Here is a 17,765-nt window from a genome sequence, read left to right as displayed (position 1 = left end):
GGCGGAGTGGTTAGCATGATCGTCTCGCACTCCGGAGACGCTAGTTCGATTCCCCAACTCGACCAATTTCCTACTCGGTTTTATTTATTTATCTGGTCCTACTAGAAAGGTTATTTAGGCTAATTGATTAATTAACTTATTAACTAAACTCAGTCCGACTTACTTGGAGGATCCCTATACAATCCCTTTAATTGGTCGCATGGTTACTAGCCAAAGTGCAATTGGGCCCGTTTGAAATTCGCGCGCAATGACGTCACGACCATTTCGACCAATCTGAAACGCGGACACATTTGCTAACATGTCTTGGTGACGACAGTATGAGGCATTAAAGGCATTCGCCTTAATATAAGTTCGCTGTCCGGCAACAAAAAAGAAATACGGTTAGCTGCAAGCGGAAAACGCCAGCAGTTGTAATGTTTGCGACACTTTGTTAGTTTGTTCTGGTCCAGAATATTTCTAGAACTGAGTAAAAGGCTGCTTAAATTTTGAGCCTCAACGTGTAGCGCCGTCACTACACACACTAATTATTATCATCCGCCAAATAACCGCAACGCAGAAGGAAAGTCTCTGCCGTGTTTATTTAATTAACTCAGCCCTGTGCCAGCTGCGGTTATGCTAACAGAGAAATTTTCCTAATCACATCCGCACACTTCACTTTCTGCCCTCCGCTGCTACCCTTGCCTCCTCTTCGAATGCAGTCCATCAACCTTACTGCCACCGGTTTTCTTGCGTGCGCAGTGCATAAGATTTATTTCGGCTGTGATGTAATTAACTAGCGTGTGTTAATTGTTACACTGCGCTGTCTTCCTGTCTCTTAACGTTACTCCTATAATTTTTCTTTCCATAGCTAGTTGAGTTGCCCTGAATTTATTTTGACCCGCTTTCGTTAGCTTCCACGTTCCTGCCCCGTAGGTGAGTATCTGTAAGTCACTGCTTAAGGACCAGCGGTTATCTTGCCTTCGCACTACATGCCCTGCCCAAGCCCACTTCTTCCTCTTGGTTTCGACTAAGATGCCATTAACCCGCGTTTGTTCCCTCACCCACTCCGCCCTCTTCCGATCTCTTAACGTTACACCTATCATTTTTCTTTCCATAGCTCGCTGCGTTGTCCTTAACTTAAGCTGAACCCTGTTTGGCTAACCTCCACGTTTCTGCCCCACAGGTGAATACCGGTAAGATGCAGTTGTTGAATACGAGTACTTTTCTATTGAGGGATATTGGCGAACTGCCATTCACGATCCGAGAGAATTGCCAAATGCACTTCACCGCATTCTTATTTTTCTAGTTATTTAACTCTCGTCACTACCTGCCCTGAGTAAACATATTCCCTTACCAGTTCTAGCAGCTCGCTACCAATTGTAAACTGCTGTTCTGTTGCGAGAATGTAGAGCTTTACTTTGGTTTTCTGCTGGTTAATTTTAACATCCACCGTTCTGCTCCGCCTGGCTAGCGCATGGAGCATGCTTCGCAGCCCATCTCATTAGTGACTTGGCAAGCCACTCATGGGGTGGGCGAATATCATTGGCGAGATCGTGAAAGGTAATGGGGTGGATTCCAAGAGAAGGCAAACGTAGCAGGCGACGGTAGAAAGTTAGGTGGGCGGAGGAGATTAGGATGTTTGCGGGAATACGGTCGCCGCAACTGGCAAATGACAGGGTTAATCAGCAGCGTATTTTGGCTGATGATGAAGTCAGTGCTGTTAAAAACTTTTGTCTTCAGTACTGGCATTGATGATCTTAAACTGCCTGCCAAATGTACTGATACCCCTTCTCATTCATCTAGTGATTTTATTCTCGTGCTTCAGATCTGCGTTCATTACCAGCCCTAAGTAGACGTATTTCCTTAAGCCGCTGTGCCCTTTTAGAATTATAAATAAATTATAAATAAATTCTTTACTTCACTCACTTAAGTAAGGGAGTGCGGGAAAAAAAAGCTGAAAATTCAGCTTGACTAGTCCGCAGCTCCCCACAGTACAAAAACTCAAGAAACAAAAGAAGAGAGAAGAACAAAATAGAATTGCTGAACTTCGACTTTTGCTTACCAATTTTTAGACCTGCTTTACTTCATTTTCTTTCTAAGTTATTGATCATACTTTGCGATCGTTTCCTTAAGTTACATATCAAGAGAGTGTTATCATCGGATCTGAGATTACTGACCTATTCTCCCCAATCCAGCTATTCTCAATCTCGGTCTCTGAATGCCACCTCTAAACACGCAGTAAATAGCTTTGAAAAGATTGTGTCTGCCTGCCTGACACCCTTCCTTATTGTAATTTTACTGCTTGGTTTATTGAGGACTAATGTGGCTGTGCAGCCGCTATAGCTATCTTCTGGCATTTTTACTCAGTTCCCGTAATACTTGAATGACTGCTTAAACTTTGAGTGAGTAAAATGTTTCCTCAAAATCTATGAGGACTGTACTTTGGCATTGGTTATAATATCCGCATTTCTATGTCACCTGGTTAATAGGGTTAATATGGTGTATTCTTGCGTAGTCCCTAAGAACATGTGCCTTGTCCTTGCATTGCTTGATGTGTAAGGTTCTCCTGACTCTAATTCACAATTGTATTAGAGAATACGTCGTAGGCTACCGACATTATGCTGATCAATGTGCAATTTCAAGTCCTTGACGTCTTTTTTCTTCAAGCATAATTTCCACACCATCCCTCAGAGGATCTACTCTTGCCTGATCCTCATCTGCTGCTTTCCGTATTTGAATTTCTTCTCAGGCTTCTTTACTTCCTTTTTCTCTATTTGGGGGATGTCCAATTTCGCCGCACTACTGCCTCTACTATTATCATTCTGGCTGCTTCTATTACCGTATAACTATGTAGAACTCCTCGGCTACTTTAACTATCTTTTTCATATGAGCAACGACATTGTCATGCTTGCCTTTTAGTACATACATGTGAATTTCGCCTATGCCAGCTTCCCTCGTGAGCGCTTTTGGCTACGTCTGTTCTTTAGAGCATGCTCGATTCTCTCCATATTACATTCTTTTCAGTCGGATGCCTTACGCTTATTGATCATCTTTTAAAGCGTAGCCAATTCTCTTTTCTCTGATGGGTCAGGGGTCTTTATGCTTAGAAGTTTATTAATCAGACCTCTCGTGTTCTGAGCGTGCTTAACAATTTCCGGTGTACTCTCCGAGCGCCTATTTGTATTGCGCATTTCGTAATCACATCTCCAAAATTAGAGTTGATAGCTTGAACACTAAGCTTGTCGTCCACGATAAAAGAAAAACGTCTGGTCTGCACCCACTCTAAATTCCACATTCTTTCACTCTTGCCGCTAGCTGTTGGATGAGCTTCTTCCTTACTAATTTGCTCTATTCTCTATTCAGGTTTGCGTTAATTCGAGCCCTTAACATCCTATGATCGGTGGCTCACACTTTTCCCAGAACCTGTTTATACTAGACGGTGTTAGGGTGACAGCACAACAGAAAATCTATTTCATATTTAGTCTCGCCATTCGCCACGTCCACCTCCGGTTCCCTCGTTTGAGGAAGAAGGCATTCAAGATCCGCAAACTGTTTCTTTTCTTGAACTGCATTAAACTATTAACCATGAACTCTGTTAACTCTATCAACCTCAAGCAACGTTTCTACGAACAAAATTACTACTCACAGCTCACATATGCTTTCTAAAATAACCGTGAAAAAAACAATACGCCAACCTTACAATGACCAAGCATATTTCCTACCATGTTCCATTTTTGTAACATTGGCGTTTCCCTTATACAGAATGCTAATGTCATCTGAAGCAGCTTTTATAACCTTTACTTTGCAAATTTCTTCCTCAAAGGCTATTGAGGAACCTGTTATACCTCCCTACAGTGTACTCGGTAATTATAGACAGTGAATTATTGACAAAACAATTATGCTTCAATAATATTTTCTTTCACAGTGCCAGCTGTACCACATACAGCGAATCACAAGTCACAGTAGGCAGGAAAGAATTGCTCTAGCAGTGGCTCTTCTTTAGCATTTCCTCAGGACTGGCAAGGATCCCGATGCTGGGCCTAAAAGTATTTTATTTTATGAACATTCCCAACTGGACTGAACGGCTTTCCGTCAAGCCCTGGATTGCGGTGGCTTTAAAGCATAGCACTGATACAACGTCCCACAACAATCCCTGGTGTGCCTGGTGTTGCCTACATCATGTGGAAGTAAAGCACAATATGTTATGCGTGACAACATCCTGCATGCAGCTCGACTCTCGCTTAGTGCAATCATTGCCGTCATCGGGTAGTAGGCGAGGTGGTCACACGCCCCAAATACTTCGGAAAGAGTCTCAAATGCCGCAGGTAGCCGGAAAGCGAGAGCACAAAGACATGCGGCGGGTCCAACATACGTAGCATGCGCCTGGAATACTTCCCTCGAACGCATTGCTCGAAACCTTCCTCATATCTATGCCCATACATTTGATACACACAATCACACAGCGTTTGCGCCAACCGGGGGAGTACACGAGGCGTGCCAGTAATTCATGAAGGTTGAGGTCAGGATCTGGCTGATCTTCGTTTGCTCTCGTTTCGATGGTATGATCCTTCAGAAACGCTCGTAATCAAAAGTATACAGACCGAGGGCTTTGCTTCTACGCTGTTTATAGCGACTACCTTGCATATCTATCAGTCCGAAGCTTGGGAGGATTGGGAACGCGAAGCTAATCTTCTTTCGAGAGATTGCGGTCGCTGAGGATGCAGAACGAGGCACGCTGCAGGCCTTGCAAGCAAACCCCTTGGGATGTATGCATTTGACGCAGCTGGCCCTAAACACATCTGCACTTACGATGTGGGTTCGAGTATCTTGCCGAAGCCCAACGCAGTTTCTTAAGGGTGCTTTGGATTTTTTTCATTTGTGCTGTTTTCAAACCTATATTTAAGGTTGGTACTTCATGCATATAATTGATCTTCCCGTTCCATTTACCGGGACCTTTCTACCGTGCGAAATCTGGTGAGCACATACGTGCAGCAGGTAGTGTTAAGACCCCGGGGTGATTTATCAGAGTGACCTGCCATTCTGTAAAATCCTACTGCATTTTTTTTAGAATGTGGCTGATAATGCTCCAATTTTTTTTTATATCCAGAAGCTTTATTGTGGTTCCACCAAAGCATTACTACACTTTAATGGAATGGATGGTTTCATTCTTTGGTTACAATCAGAACATCGTGATACAGCCTCAGTTACGTGTGCCTACAGCCATCCATTCGCCGATACGCTGGGTAAATCGGAGTAGGACTCATTCTTCTGGCTTGGGCTCAGGTTCATTGTTGCGTCCAAGACTGGATACAAGGTTGAGTGCAGTACTGATCAGATCGGCGGCATTCACCTCCGGCACGGCCAGAAGAAGCGCCACTGCAAAGCATAAGCAGTAATATTTAAATAGCTGTGCAAACGCCTAAAGCATGTCGTTGATAAACTCAACATTAACTGTGTAAGTGCACTACGAGCGCGTTTCTTTCTTACTTTTAGCCTCTTTATTAATGGACTGTCTTTGGTAATTATTTTATCGCGCACCTTTGCATGCATCAGTAACGGAAACCCGAATTTTAGAGAGTCACACATTCATAATTTGCAGTGGTTACGCTGTAGTTTTTAACAGGTGATGCTTACCGATGATGGCTAGAAAAACGTGAAGGACCTTGATAAGCGCCATTTTTGTTCCTGGTAAGCCTGCATAAAGTAAAATATTTGTTCACAAGTACAAATGTTAGCAAAGTTGGGGCAAAAATTGAGTTGGCACGGAAGCAGCATTTGGAACACCATGGCTCATGTAGCGCATCTTTACCCTTCGCAGACGATCTTCGCGTTCTTGGTACTGCTGTGTCCGCCCCCGGCATACTCGGCGGATGACATTTCCACACCGCTGCTACAATCAAGCGATGACGCATTCTACCAGCAGCCCTTCAACTATCTTCACCTGGATCCACTACAGTTAATGCGCCCGGCTTTCTACGTACCTTCATCGTCGACTCTGACGTCACATCGCAGTGGCAATTTAAGCGGCTGTCTGAGCGACAGTCCGTTTAGTTGGCACGGAAGCAGCATTTGGAACACCATGGCTCATGCAGCGCATCTTTACCCTTCGCAGACGATCTTCGCGTTCTTGGTACTGCTGTGTCCGCCCCCGGCATACTCGGCGGATGACATTTCCACACCGCTGCTACAATCAAGCGATGACGCATTCTACCAGCAGCCCTTCAACTATCTTCACCTGGATCCACTACAGTTAATGCGCCCGGCTTTCTACGTACCTTCATCGTCGACTCTGACGTCACATCGCAGTGGCAATTTAAGCGGCTGTCTGAGCGACAGTCCGTTTAGTTGGCACGGAAGCAGCATTTGGAACACCATGGCTCATGCAGCGCATCTTTACCCTTCGCAGATGTGTAAAAACGTTTCGCTTTATGCTAAGAAAAGTGACGACCCGTCTTGCTATTGCTTCCGTGCCAACAAGTGCTTTGTGAAATTGTCTGCGATTGTTTCTCAATGGCGATGCTCATACTGCGCTCCGGTGATGTAGAGACTAATCCGGGGCCCACCACGCGTAATACTGAAGCATTACTTGAACTGCAACATTTGCCCGCCAATCCTTCGGAGCAGATGGAAGTTCTTTTTCGGCTATTAAAGGACCTCCAGGCACGATCTGTAGAATCCGCTAAGGGCCAGGCCGAGTTGGTTAGCGACGTTAAGGCAATTAAGGTTGGTCAACAGAACATCGAGACCAAAATTGAGGCAATCCAGACGAGGTTAGACAATCTTGAAGAAAAAACAAAGGTATTAGACCGTCTCGATGATGACATTGCTGGAATTCAAGTGTCAGCACAAGTCCAGACAAATCGGCTCGACTCTTTAAAACTGCGTGTTGACGAACTTGAGGATAGATCTCGACGCAATAATTTAATTTTTCATGGAATCCCTGATTCTCGCGAATCATGGGTACAGTCAGAGTCGAACGTAAGGGCAGCACTAGCCGAAGCAATCGACAGCCTACCCGACACAGCAATAGAACGCGCCCATCGCATAGGTCGCTACACGCCCGATAAGTGTCGCCCAATTGTTGTCAAATTCGCCAGCACGAAAACAAAAGACAAAGTACTTTCCGCGCGAGCAAAGCTAAAAGAAAATGATGTCTCTATTTCCGAAGATTTTTCGCCCGCCACACGCCATGCCCGAAAAAAACTCATTGAGTACGCTAAAAGCCAGCCCCAACCATGTACTTTCCAGTTAAGATACACTAAACTAGTCATGAATAAAAAACAGTTCGTCTATGACCCGGCAACAGACACCATCAGCGAAAATGCCGCGTACGAACCACGAGATAGCGGCGAGCATGTTGATTGTGAACACGTCCCAAGTTAGGAAAGCGCGAGGGGAAGTGGACAAGACGCGTCCCACGTATCAGTTTTTTTGACTAATATTCGTAGCATCATGAATAAACGCGCTTCCTTAACTTCTGTTTTAGATACTTGCAATACCGATATTTTAGTGCTTACAGAAACGTGGCTGCATTCACAGGTTCAAGATCACGAACTTTTTCAGACCGCTCATCGTTTTTCACTCTATCGTTGTGACCGAACAATGCGACAGGGAGGCGGCGTGCTCTTAGCCATTTCGAAAGATCTTGCATCCCAGTGTATTCATGTATCCACTGACTTAGAAATGGTTTGGGCCATCGTTGAACTAAACCACCAGAAGATAATCATTGGTGTTTGTTACCGCCCCCCAAACCATTCATCTAACTTCGTAAATGAGGTACATGATATCATTAACATCGTTACATGCCGTTATCCCACGTTACCTTTATTTCTGCTTGGCGATTTTAACCTACCAAATATAGTATGGAACACTGGATCTCCAACCTTACAGCCTTTTTCTTCATTAGCCAATGAGTTCTTAGAAATGTGCTCTGTTTTTTCGTTTTCACAACTTGTTACGCAGCCTACAAGAATTATGGAATCTGTCGCAAACACACTGGACCTTGTATTAACAGCGCAACCTGATCTTGTTTCTGACATCACGTACTTAAGCGGCTTGAGCGACCATTCGGCCCTTTCATTCAACTTGAATATCTTGCGACCAAAAACCGTTAAAAAATTCAAACCGTTTCGAAATTATGCAAAAGCTAATTTTGAAGCCATTAATACTGAATTATCAGTCTTCCTTGACGTCTTTCTACAAGACTTTGACTGCCGTAGTGTTCAGTCTAACTGGAATATGTTTTCTTCCAAAATTGCTGAATTAACAAACAAATACATCCCACTTCGCACCCTTGTCTGTAACCATAACGCTCCATGGTACAGCACCTGTCTCAAGCGCTTGTCTAATAAAAAAAAGCGTCTCTACAAATCTGCGAAAGGTTCTATTAGCATAACACGGTGGACTAAATACAAACTGGCAGCCCATGAGTATTTAACCGCGCTTAAACAAGCAAAGAATAACTTTCTTCATAATACCCTGCCATCAATGCTTAAAACCGACATAAAAAAATTCTGGCGTGTGATTAACCCCAAAGCGGATGACATGATAACCTTGATTGACAGCTCTTCCAATGTTATTCCAGCTAACGAATGTGCGTCTGTACTTAACGAAGTTTTCCTGCGCAACTTTTCTTCAACTACCAATATTACGCCCCAATCTACGCACAACAATGTTTATCCAGCAATGTTTCCCATAACCATTGAAGCAGAAGGCATCGAATCAATAATTTCATCTCTAAAACCATCTTCCGCTCCTGGGCACGATTTAATCAACGCGAAATTTTTGAAAAACACGAGCTGTTATTCTTCCATTTTTCTAACAAAGATATTCCAGCAGTCGCTCGAAAAAAGTTCTTTGCCGGCTGAATGGAAGGTAGGGAAGGTGATCCCACTCCATAAATCAGGTTAAAAGCATTGTCCTTTTAAATACCGGCCTATCTCGCTCACTTGCATCCCATGTAAAATTCTAGAACATGTCCTTGCCTCAAATCTAGCTAGCTTTCTCGAATCTAATTCATTTTTCTCACCATCGCAACATGGCTTCCGCAAGACTTATTCATGTGAAACACAACTAGTATCATTCACGCATCAGCTAAACGTCATCCTTGACCGCTGTTCACTTGCCGACTGTATATTTTTAGATTTCTCGAAAGCTTTTGATAAAGTATGCCATAACCTTCTAATGTTTAAGTTACATCAACTTAACATTGATCCCAAACTGCTTGCTTGGATCGGATGCTTTCTTTTTAACCGTTCGCAATTTGTTTCTGCTAATGACTCAACCTCGCAGCCAAGTAAAGTACAGTCCGGCGTACCTCAAGGGTCGGTACTTGGTCCTCTACTTTTTTTAATTTACATTAATGATCTACCCTCTTGTGTTTCCTCTAACATTCATTTATTCGCAGATGATTGCGTCATCTACAGGGAAATAATTTGCGACGATGACATATCTTCTCTTCAATCAGACCTTAACGCTATCTGTATTTGGTGCCAATCATGGTCAATGGAATTAAACATCAAAAAATGTAAATTTCTGCGTGTATCAAGAACATCCTGCCAGCTACCTTCCTATCACCTTAATAATGTCTCTCTAGATCCTGTTTCTTCTTACAAATATCTTGGTATCCATATTACTAGCAACCTCACTTGGTCCATTCACACTTCTTACGTAATTAATAATGCTAATCGCATGCTGGGATATCTAAAACGTAATTTCTCTAAGGCACCTTCTTCCCTAAAACTACTTCTATATAAGACACTGGTCCGCTCAAAGCTAGAGTATGCTGCAGCAGTGTGGGATCCCTTTCAACAAAACCTAATTCACTCATTAGAAATGGTCCAGAATAATTCTGCTCGTTTTATTGTATGTAATTATAACCGAACTGCCAGCATCTCTGCAATGAAATTAAATCTCAGCCTGCCATCTTTAGCATCTCGCCGTAAAGCCCTTAGACTCTCACTTTTTCACAAGATATTTTATCATCCTTCACTTCGCCACGAACTGATCTCCCCTCCCCAATACATTTCATCAAGGCTAGATCACAATAACAAAGTCGGAATTCCATTTTGCAAAACCAATGCCATGTTTCAGTCATTTCTTCCGCGCACAGCTGCTGAGTGGAATCACCTTCCTGCATCTACCGCTACCATTACTGACAACCAACGCTTCAAAACAGCATTAGAAAACTTTGTATAAGTAGGAGCATCATCTTTTTTTTTAATTCTATATTCTTGTTGTTTTTTGTACGAGCGTTTTGTTTGTTTGTTTTTCACTGTAGTGCTGCGCTGTATTTTGTGTATTTTGTGTATTATATACTATTAACCAGCACACCAAGAACCCAACAGCTAATAATGTATAACTAGGAGCAATCATTTTTGTATTACTAATTAGTTTGCTGCCCTGTACATTTTTTTTCTTAAATTTTTGTAACCACTCCCCTCTATAATGCCTCTGGCCCTGAGGGTACACGAAATAAATAAATAAATAAATTAATGTGTTTTCGCGTTTCAGAATTTTTCGCTGCATCTAATCGCGTGAAAGAAAATCCTAAAGAAATATTTTAGAAATCCAAGCTTTTTAGTGACTAATTTCGCACTTTTTTGTCCCTTAAAAGGCATTCTTTTACTGGGGAATTTGGGAGTAAGAACAGTATTTAAGCATGAAACGGTTAAAAGCTTGACTTTGAATTCAAAGGATTCAAAGTTTCTGTGCAAAAAAAGAACACTATCTAATATGCATTGTTTAGATCTGAGAGTAGAATAACAAAGCTGTTCTTGCAATCTCCTCTGCAGGATTATTTCCAAATCCGCACTTGCTTACGGTAGGAGGTTATGTTCAGCAATAGCCGTGTCCCGGAACATTTCTGCATCGCCTAAACGCTAGTTTTGTTTAGCTTCTTGAATCGGTGTCGTTTTGGGCTATGCAACTTGCAGTCTTTGCGTTTATATCCAACAGACAAACGGTGGGTCATCATTTGAAACTAAATTTTAAGGCCATAATAGGGAGCATATATACTGTGACGTCGGTTTATAGCGTGTCCATTGCTCGTGATCTTGGGTTCTGTGGTCGCGGGAACAAAGCGAGGATGAAAATGGCCATATCCGCTGGCACAATTTGCAGTGTAAACCGTTTACACTCATCCAGAGGCAAAGAAGTAATCGTAATTTCGCTTTTGACCCCTTCAACTTGCGTAACACATTCCATCACGCAGTACCTGCTGAAATTTAGTCATCTGTAATACAATCCATTGGAATGTATTCTGCCTAGACTAAGTCGAAATCAAATGGTGAAAAATACTTTTTGAGAATTTGTATGCGTATGCCTTTTCAACCCTACATCTATAATTTAGCAATTTATAACTCATACAACAGTAAATAAAGTTTCAACTTTTTTTTAGCGCTGCACACAATCTTGCAAACATGAAGCTAGGTTGCGTGTTGTTTTCTTCGCTCTTTGACCCCCTACGCCAAATTATGGCATCGACATTTTAAGTAATCAGGTCCCGCATTACCTATGAGCATCCATGCGCGCCACAAGTCAACCGAAACCTGTTGCTGCTTACGATTTGAAAAAAAAAACATTCAACCACCTTTTCGAACAAGCGTTAGTGTTCATCTGCTTTAAAAACAAACAATCATAAAGACTTCCAGTTTTCGTCATTTTACGGTGTTATTGCCTTCTTTCATTACGTGTCCTCTTCAGCCTTTTGTTTCCATTCTGCGTTTCGTATGGGAACATGTCTGTTTGTTTTTCAGAAGTCGAAAATCCCTGCATGCATTTCATAGTTTCTCATTATGCTCACGATGTGTGGGGTGCTCTCACGTCTGGCGCAGTCTTCTATCGCGAATAGCGGTTTTATACGCTACTCTGCTTCTCTGCTACCGCTTGCTCGACTATGCTCTTGGGTTGTGTATGGTTTTAGCAGTGCCACTGAATTCATCAATCGGTAAAAAGGCACAGCGTATTTAATATAATATATAATGCTTTATTTCCACCAAATCAAATACAATTTGATGGAGGAGGGGAGAAAAAAAAGCGGCTATCCGCTTGACGGAGTTCTCCTCTCCTGTTCAGACGGCAGTGACAGAAAACGAGGAACTAAATTGAACATCAAGTCATTAAGAACATAAAACGAAGAACTAAATTGAACATCAAGTCATAGATGAACAAAAACATCAATATAAGTAATGTCTGTAAGCGAACAGAATACACAGAAATCAAAAGGGGGTATCAGCAACGAAAAAGGGGTATCAGCACAGTAGACGACCAGTCATCAAATAACAAAAAGGGTGGAGAGCAATTCATAAAACAGGAGTTGATGTATTAGCACTTAATCAAATGAACAATCATGCTACGCAGAGAGGAGATGGTGATTTCACGGAGGTTTACGCCTGCTTCAATTAACTGGTTTTGTAAATACGGTAGTTGGTAATTAAGTCTTTGACGACCGTAGCTAGTTCTTGTGAATGGTAAAACCCATTGTGGTTTGTGGCGATGCGGATATGGTGAATCGGACTGATGCAAAGGAGCCATAGATGAAATGGTGTCAACATGGCGCTTTTGCTCAACTATATACACGCGCAGCAGTCTGTAAGCATAGAGGTTTAATATGGTGATAATATTGAGGTTAGTTACCAAATCCTGAGTTGTGTGTCTAACGGGCAAGTCATAAACTATACGAAGGACTTTTTTCTGAAGTACTAATATCTTGTGTAAGTTAGTATGTGTTGTTGTTGCCCACACTAATGTGCAGTAGTTTAGGTGTGAACAGAACAGGGAATTATATAAGAGAAGTTTGACTGTCTGTGGTAAAATATGTCTGTGGCGTGATAGAAAACCTATAACCTTAGATGTCTTCAACATGACATGACTGACATGGTCATCCCACAGCATATTTTCGTGAAAATAAACACCAAGTGATTTGAATGATTTTACTATTTCAATTTCTTGTGATTTATAAGAGAGAGCTAGTTCTGCACTACAAGTTTTATTCTTCGCACGGAAAATTACAGCTTTGGATTTTGACACATTTATTGAAAGAAAATTTGAATCTGACCATTCCTCTAGATTCTTTAATATGCGATTAGCATGCATGTTTAGATCATCACAGGTTTCACCAGGTATAAGGATAGTAGTGTCATCGGCATAAATGATAAAGCGGGCGGAAGTGTCAATAGTTACAATGTCATTAATGTAGAGATTGAACAGCAGAGGGCCAAGGATGCTGCCCTGAGGGACACCGGTATTAACTGAGCGTTGTGATGATTTGAAGTTTCTAATCTGAACATATTGTTTTCGAGATGATAAATAAGATTTCAAGAGATGCAAAGCTTGTCCTCGTATCCCGTATAGTTCAAGCTTTTCCAAAAGAATACTGTGACTAATCCTGTCGAACGCCTTCGTGAAATCCACAAATATGCCTAGTACTAACATTTTGTTTTCAAAATGTTCTAATATATATTCCTTTTCGTGAAGAAGGGCAAGCTCTGTTGATTTATTCTGTCTGAATCCACACTGTGAACTAGTAATGATGTTATGAGATTGCAGAAATTTTTCCATTCGTATTAGCACGATTTTTTTTTTTGATAAGTGGAGATAAATCGATGAACGACAGTGATATTGCCTTAGTTGACGTAAATGAAAAGGTTTTCAAAACATCTTTATGACAGAGCTGCTTTGCCCTTAACAAGTAGTTATAATAGACAGTGTTACTTTTCGCAGGCATAATAATGCAATGAAAGCAAGCAGTGCGCGTTTGAAAATCTAATTTTCTTCCAGTCTGTCTCGAAGAATTGTTTTTAGGTTCCAGCTCACTAACGAACAATGTAATGCGCATGTTATGACGCAGAGCCGAGAATTTTTACCTCTTTTTGCAAGTTGAAGCCACTCGAGCCGTTCTCAGTGGTGTGTATCAAAAGAGCATGCCATACAGCCTTTTATAGCGTTATAACAAATGCCGAATTCTGAAGTAAACACCGTCAAAATGCCTTCATGAGTGAGTGCTGCGGTCTCCTTTTTTCTGTTTAGCCCGGCATTTCGAGATCCATGGCGCAGGCAGAAAAAATACTCTCTGCTCGCTAATTGCAAAAAAGTACGATGCCGCGATATGTCACTCCAAGATAAGTGGCAGGTGTCAGGAAAAACGACAGAGTGACATTTTGTGGCCCAAATTCCGCGTTCTCGGAAAAGGCTACGAAGGTCGCCCATCGCAACTCTAAGATAAAAGTTTTCAGGAAGAAGCAGTCCTGGAATGCTTGCCGTGCAGCACTGGAAATAAACATGAACAGGCCTACTTTTGGCGGCAAAATATCCGAAGGACATAGTTGCAAGGCAATGGAAAGCTCGTCATGCATTTAGTAAGCACACGTACTTAACAGCACACTTTTGCTTCCTGCCAGCTTCTCTGTAGTTTCTTGGAGACCGAGTGTTCAGTTTTCCATGCGAGCGCTCATGAGGATTTTCGAAAGAACGCAGGACCCTTGTTTCTGTGCTAATTATTGCTGAAACTAATTAGAGTTGAAAGTCCTCGCGTCTGTGCTTTGAACACGTTGAAAACTTTAAGGAAATTTTACAGGCAATGTTTATGATATCGGGATATGGTAGTTCAGGCAGCTGGGCGGACAACAAAACCGCAGAACACTTCCGAAGGAAACTGTTTATTTGGACGAACTTGTAGGGACAAACAATAAAACAACTGGGCGGTGACGGTAGCAACAAGAACGCTCGGCCGTCGTCGAATATCAAAATGGCCATCAATCTTGACACCACCCATTCCTAAGACGGCTACCCTCCGCGGTTCCTTACACGCTACAGCTATTCCGAGCCCAAGGACTCTAGATGGAATTCCGACCGTGGAGACCACATTTAAATGGATACTAAATGAAAAATACACCTCAGTTGCTATTTAATGTCAGTGCACGTGGACAAACCTTGAAAGTCTTAATTAATTTGAACCCTTTCGCTATAGCGTCTCTCACAGCCCTAGTGCAGCGTTGTGACGTTGAACCCCACATGCCACCAGTTGATAGCAGCCGCTGAGCACACCGACAACAATCTCAAACTTTGCATAGAATACCAGGCGTAATCACTATTTGTCCGTACCACTACACGCATGTCTTGCTTATCAAACGGAGTGATGAGAGCTTGTTCCAGCGGCAATAATAAAAAAACACGAAAATGCAAAAAACGCTTTGCCGAAACGTGAACAACATGCAGTGGCCCCTTTCAATCGAACAGGTCGTGCGAGTGCTGGCCTAAACAAGGCCATCGAAGATCGTGGCAACTTAAAACAGCAAAACGTCTTGCTTTTCATGTTTTCTTCAAGTCTTATTCGTGTGCTTAATGAAGAACAGCGACGACCAGGGCGTGCTTTTTGTTAGACGCTCACTCCGTTGTCACCGATTGGCTGTTACCATTGGATTGTCTCAGAAAAATGGTCATTCGGATCTAAAGGGTTACGTCCGAGATAGCGGCCACGACCAAAAATAATTTTGATTGGAAATTATACAAGTCATACATCAACTGCACTGACTTAAATGGAAAGATTGCAAGTGTCATGGGATTTACGCTACCAAATTGCTACAATAACGTTCTTAAAGGAGAATAGACACCTAATTTTGGTGGCATTTTTTTTTCTCTATAATGACGCGGAAGAGATTACTATGCGTGAAGCATCATTTGGTATTCGCCTAGGACCGATAAATAATTTTGTAACTGAATTTCTTTCTTGTGCTGTTTCGGCTTCAACAGCGCAACGATGGCTGTGACGTCAATGAGAGGTTATAGGTAACGTGAAGCATGAAAAAGCCGCTATATAATCGCTACTTCATCTTATTAATTCACTACAGTGCTAAAGCCAGTCTTCCTCGTGAGTTGGAATGACAACGAGAGTAGAAGCACCGATTATATTGCAGTTTTTTCTCCATCCAAATCCAAATCCACTTTATTTCCAACCTACAAGTTGGGGGTCCCCCAGGCAAAAAGCTGTCTCAGACAGCTTGACTGGGCCCTGGGGGCCTACAGGCAGCATCATGCAGTGGACCTCACAGCACTATAAAAATGGATACCACGTTTTTCATGCCTCACGTGACCTATAACTTGTCTTTGCCTTCAGAGTCATCGTTCGGCTGTTGAAACAGAAACCGAAGCAGCACGAGAAAGAAGTTCAATTACAAAGTCGTAGGAGGATACCATGTGGTAATCCGTACATAATAATTCCTTACGCGCCATTAAAACGCGCACCCTAAAAGTTAGGTGTCTATACTCCTTTAACATAGATTCCACTCCTCGAGTTCTTTACCTACTTTCTATTGTTTTATTGAAGTAATATGCAATCGTAAAAGCCTGTGTGTCCATCACTTGTGCACATCTTGTCATGAAAGTAACCGAGACCACATCTTTGACAGCCTTCAATCGGCGCTCAGAGCTTTTAAATTTCGATGCGTGCGTTGTGTGCGTCTGCGTTGTCTGCGATGCGACATACATCGTTTTTTGAAGCACCTGGTTTAATCCAACTGTCTACCGGTCCAATTTAAGGTGGAGTGAGAGGCCAACTGGGGGATTTTGTTTTTAGAAATCCTCGGTGAATGCACGCCAAATGGTGCAGACACGGCAATCTGTTGGTAGTCTGGCGACAATGAAAAGTACTCAACTTTTATTCCCTTGTACCCTTAGGGTAACTGACGCTACGTGACTGCTTCTTTGCCCAAACCGGCATTTCATTTGTGCCCAAGCAAAACAAAGTAATTACGAACGTCTCATGCAAATTGTAGCCCCGCCAGCTTATCCGGACAGATTTACAGATGGAGTCATCTGCGGTACAATTGTTCCACGATTTGTGGCCACGAATATTGGGCCATATTATGAAGTCGTGGTTCAGATTTTATTTTCAGGCCTAAGAGGGAGGATTTCACAATGAAATCCGTCCCACTGGTATATGGTGTGGGTCGGTATTCGTGACCACTAATCATGAAAAAATGACGTGACCCACGAGGGACCCACGACGCAGTGAAACTGTTGATGTATCCAGCGCACAATTCGGGCATGCATGCTAGCAGGACCTTATGCACGAATCAGTTTCTTCTAGATAATTTGCCATGGCTGCGGTGCTTCATACACTGGGGGACCTCGCATCGTTAGATGGATTTCGGGACAGCACCAAGACGATCTGGGTAGGTGGCAATGGGCGCCTGATATTGTGACAAAAAAGACGAAGCTGGCAGTGGCGCTGGACGGAGCGCTCGCGCTAGGCCAGTGACCATTAAATCATCTCTTGTCCATCGTTCAACGCGCCTCATTCTTCGGCAGGCCGCCACGTAACAATACTATCTGCGAGCATCGTAAAGATTCGTCACATAGACGACCGCATCGCTGCTGTCATTCACACGAAACAAAATATGCCCTTGATTTACCTCTTTATGCTAACTACTGCTTAGATGCGTTAGCACGTTTCCCCATGTTTAGTTTTGTTTATCTTTGTATAGCTTTTCGTGACCTTGAGTCTCTGGTCACATCCAAATGCTCTTGCATCGTTCCACGGCTTTCTTCTTGCGATTAGCTGGCTGAGCTCAGATATAACGGCCTTTCGTGTGTTACCTTCATGTATAATGAACCTTAGTATGGCCACCTTGGATATAAGGAACTTTTTTGTGACATCCTCGGATGTAATGAACTTTTATATGTTACCTCGGTTATAGTGGACCTAAGTATGCAACGTCAGATAGAACGAACTTTCATGTCTGGGCCTTGGATGCAGCAAACTCGGATATAATGAATCTAAGTGTATG

General features: G+C 42.6%; 1 protein-coding gene and 1 pseudogene across 1 annotated transcript in view; one reads left to right on the top strand and one right to left on the bottom strand.

Moving 5' to 3' along the window:
* Positions 1-5,077: 5,077 nt before the first annotated feature.
* Positions 5,078-17,765, bottom strand: part of LOC149345902 (uncharacterized) — a 41,572-nt gene continuing 28,884 nt past the window's right edge. Inside the window, exons 3-4 of the mRNA XM_089586270.1 lie at positions 5,614-5,673; positions 5,078-5,355 (exon numbers count right to left, since the gene is read on the bottom strand). Of these exons, the coding sequence (XP_089442396.1) occupies positions 5,240-5,355; positions 5,614-5,673 (176 nt within the window). The 3' untranslated portion in view covers positions 5,078-5,239. The remainder of the gene's footprint in view (positions 5,356-5,613; positions 5,674-17,765) is intronic.
* LOC149345903 (uncharacterized) lies at positions 5,744-7,392 on the top strand (annotated as a pseudogene).

The sequence above is a fragment of the Amblyomma mixtum genome, chromosome 4, assembly GCF_055824585.1.
Source record: "Amblyomma mixtum isolate Tamu chromosome 4, ASM5582458v1, whole genome shotgun sequence".
In the NCBI taxonomy this organism is placed as follows: Eukaryota; Metazoa; Arthropoda; class Arachnida; order Ixodida; family Ixodidae; genus Amblyomma; species Amblyomma mixtum.
The sequence above is the reverse complement of the archived record's forward strand: the minus strand, read 5'-3'. Positions and strand labels throughout refer to the sequence as shown.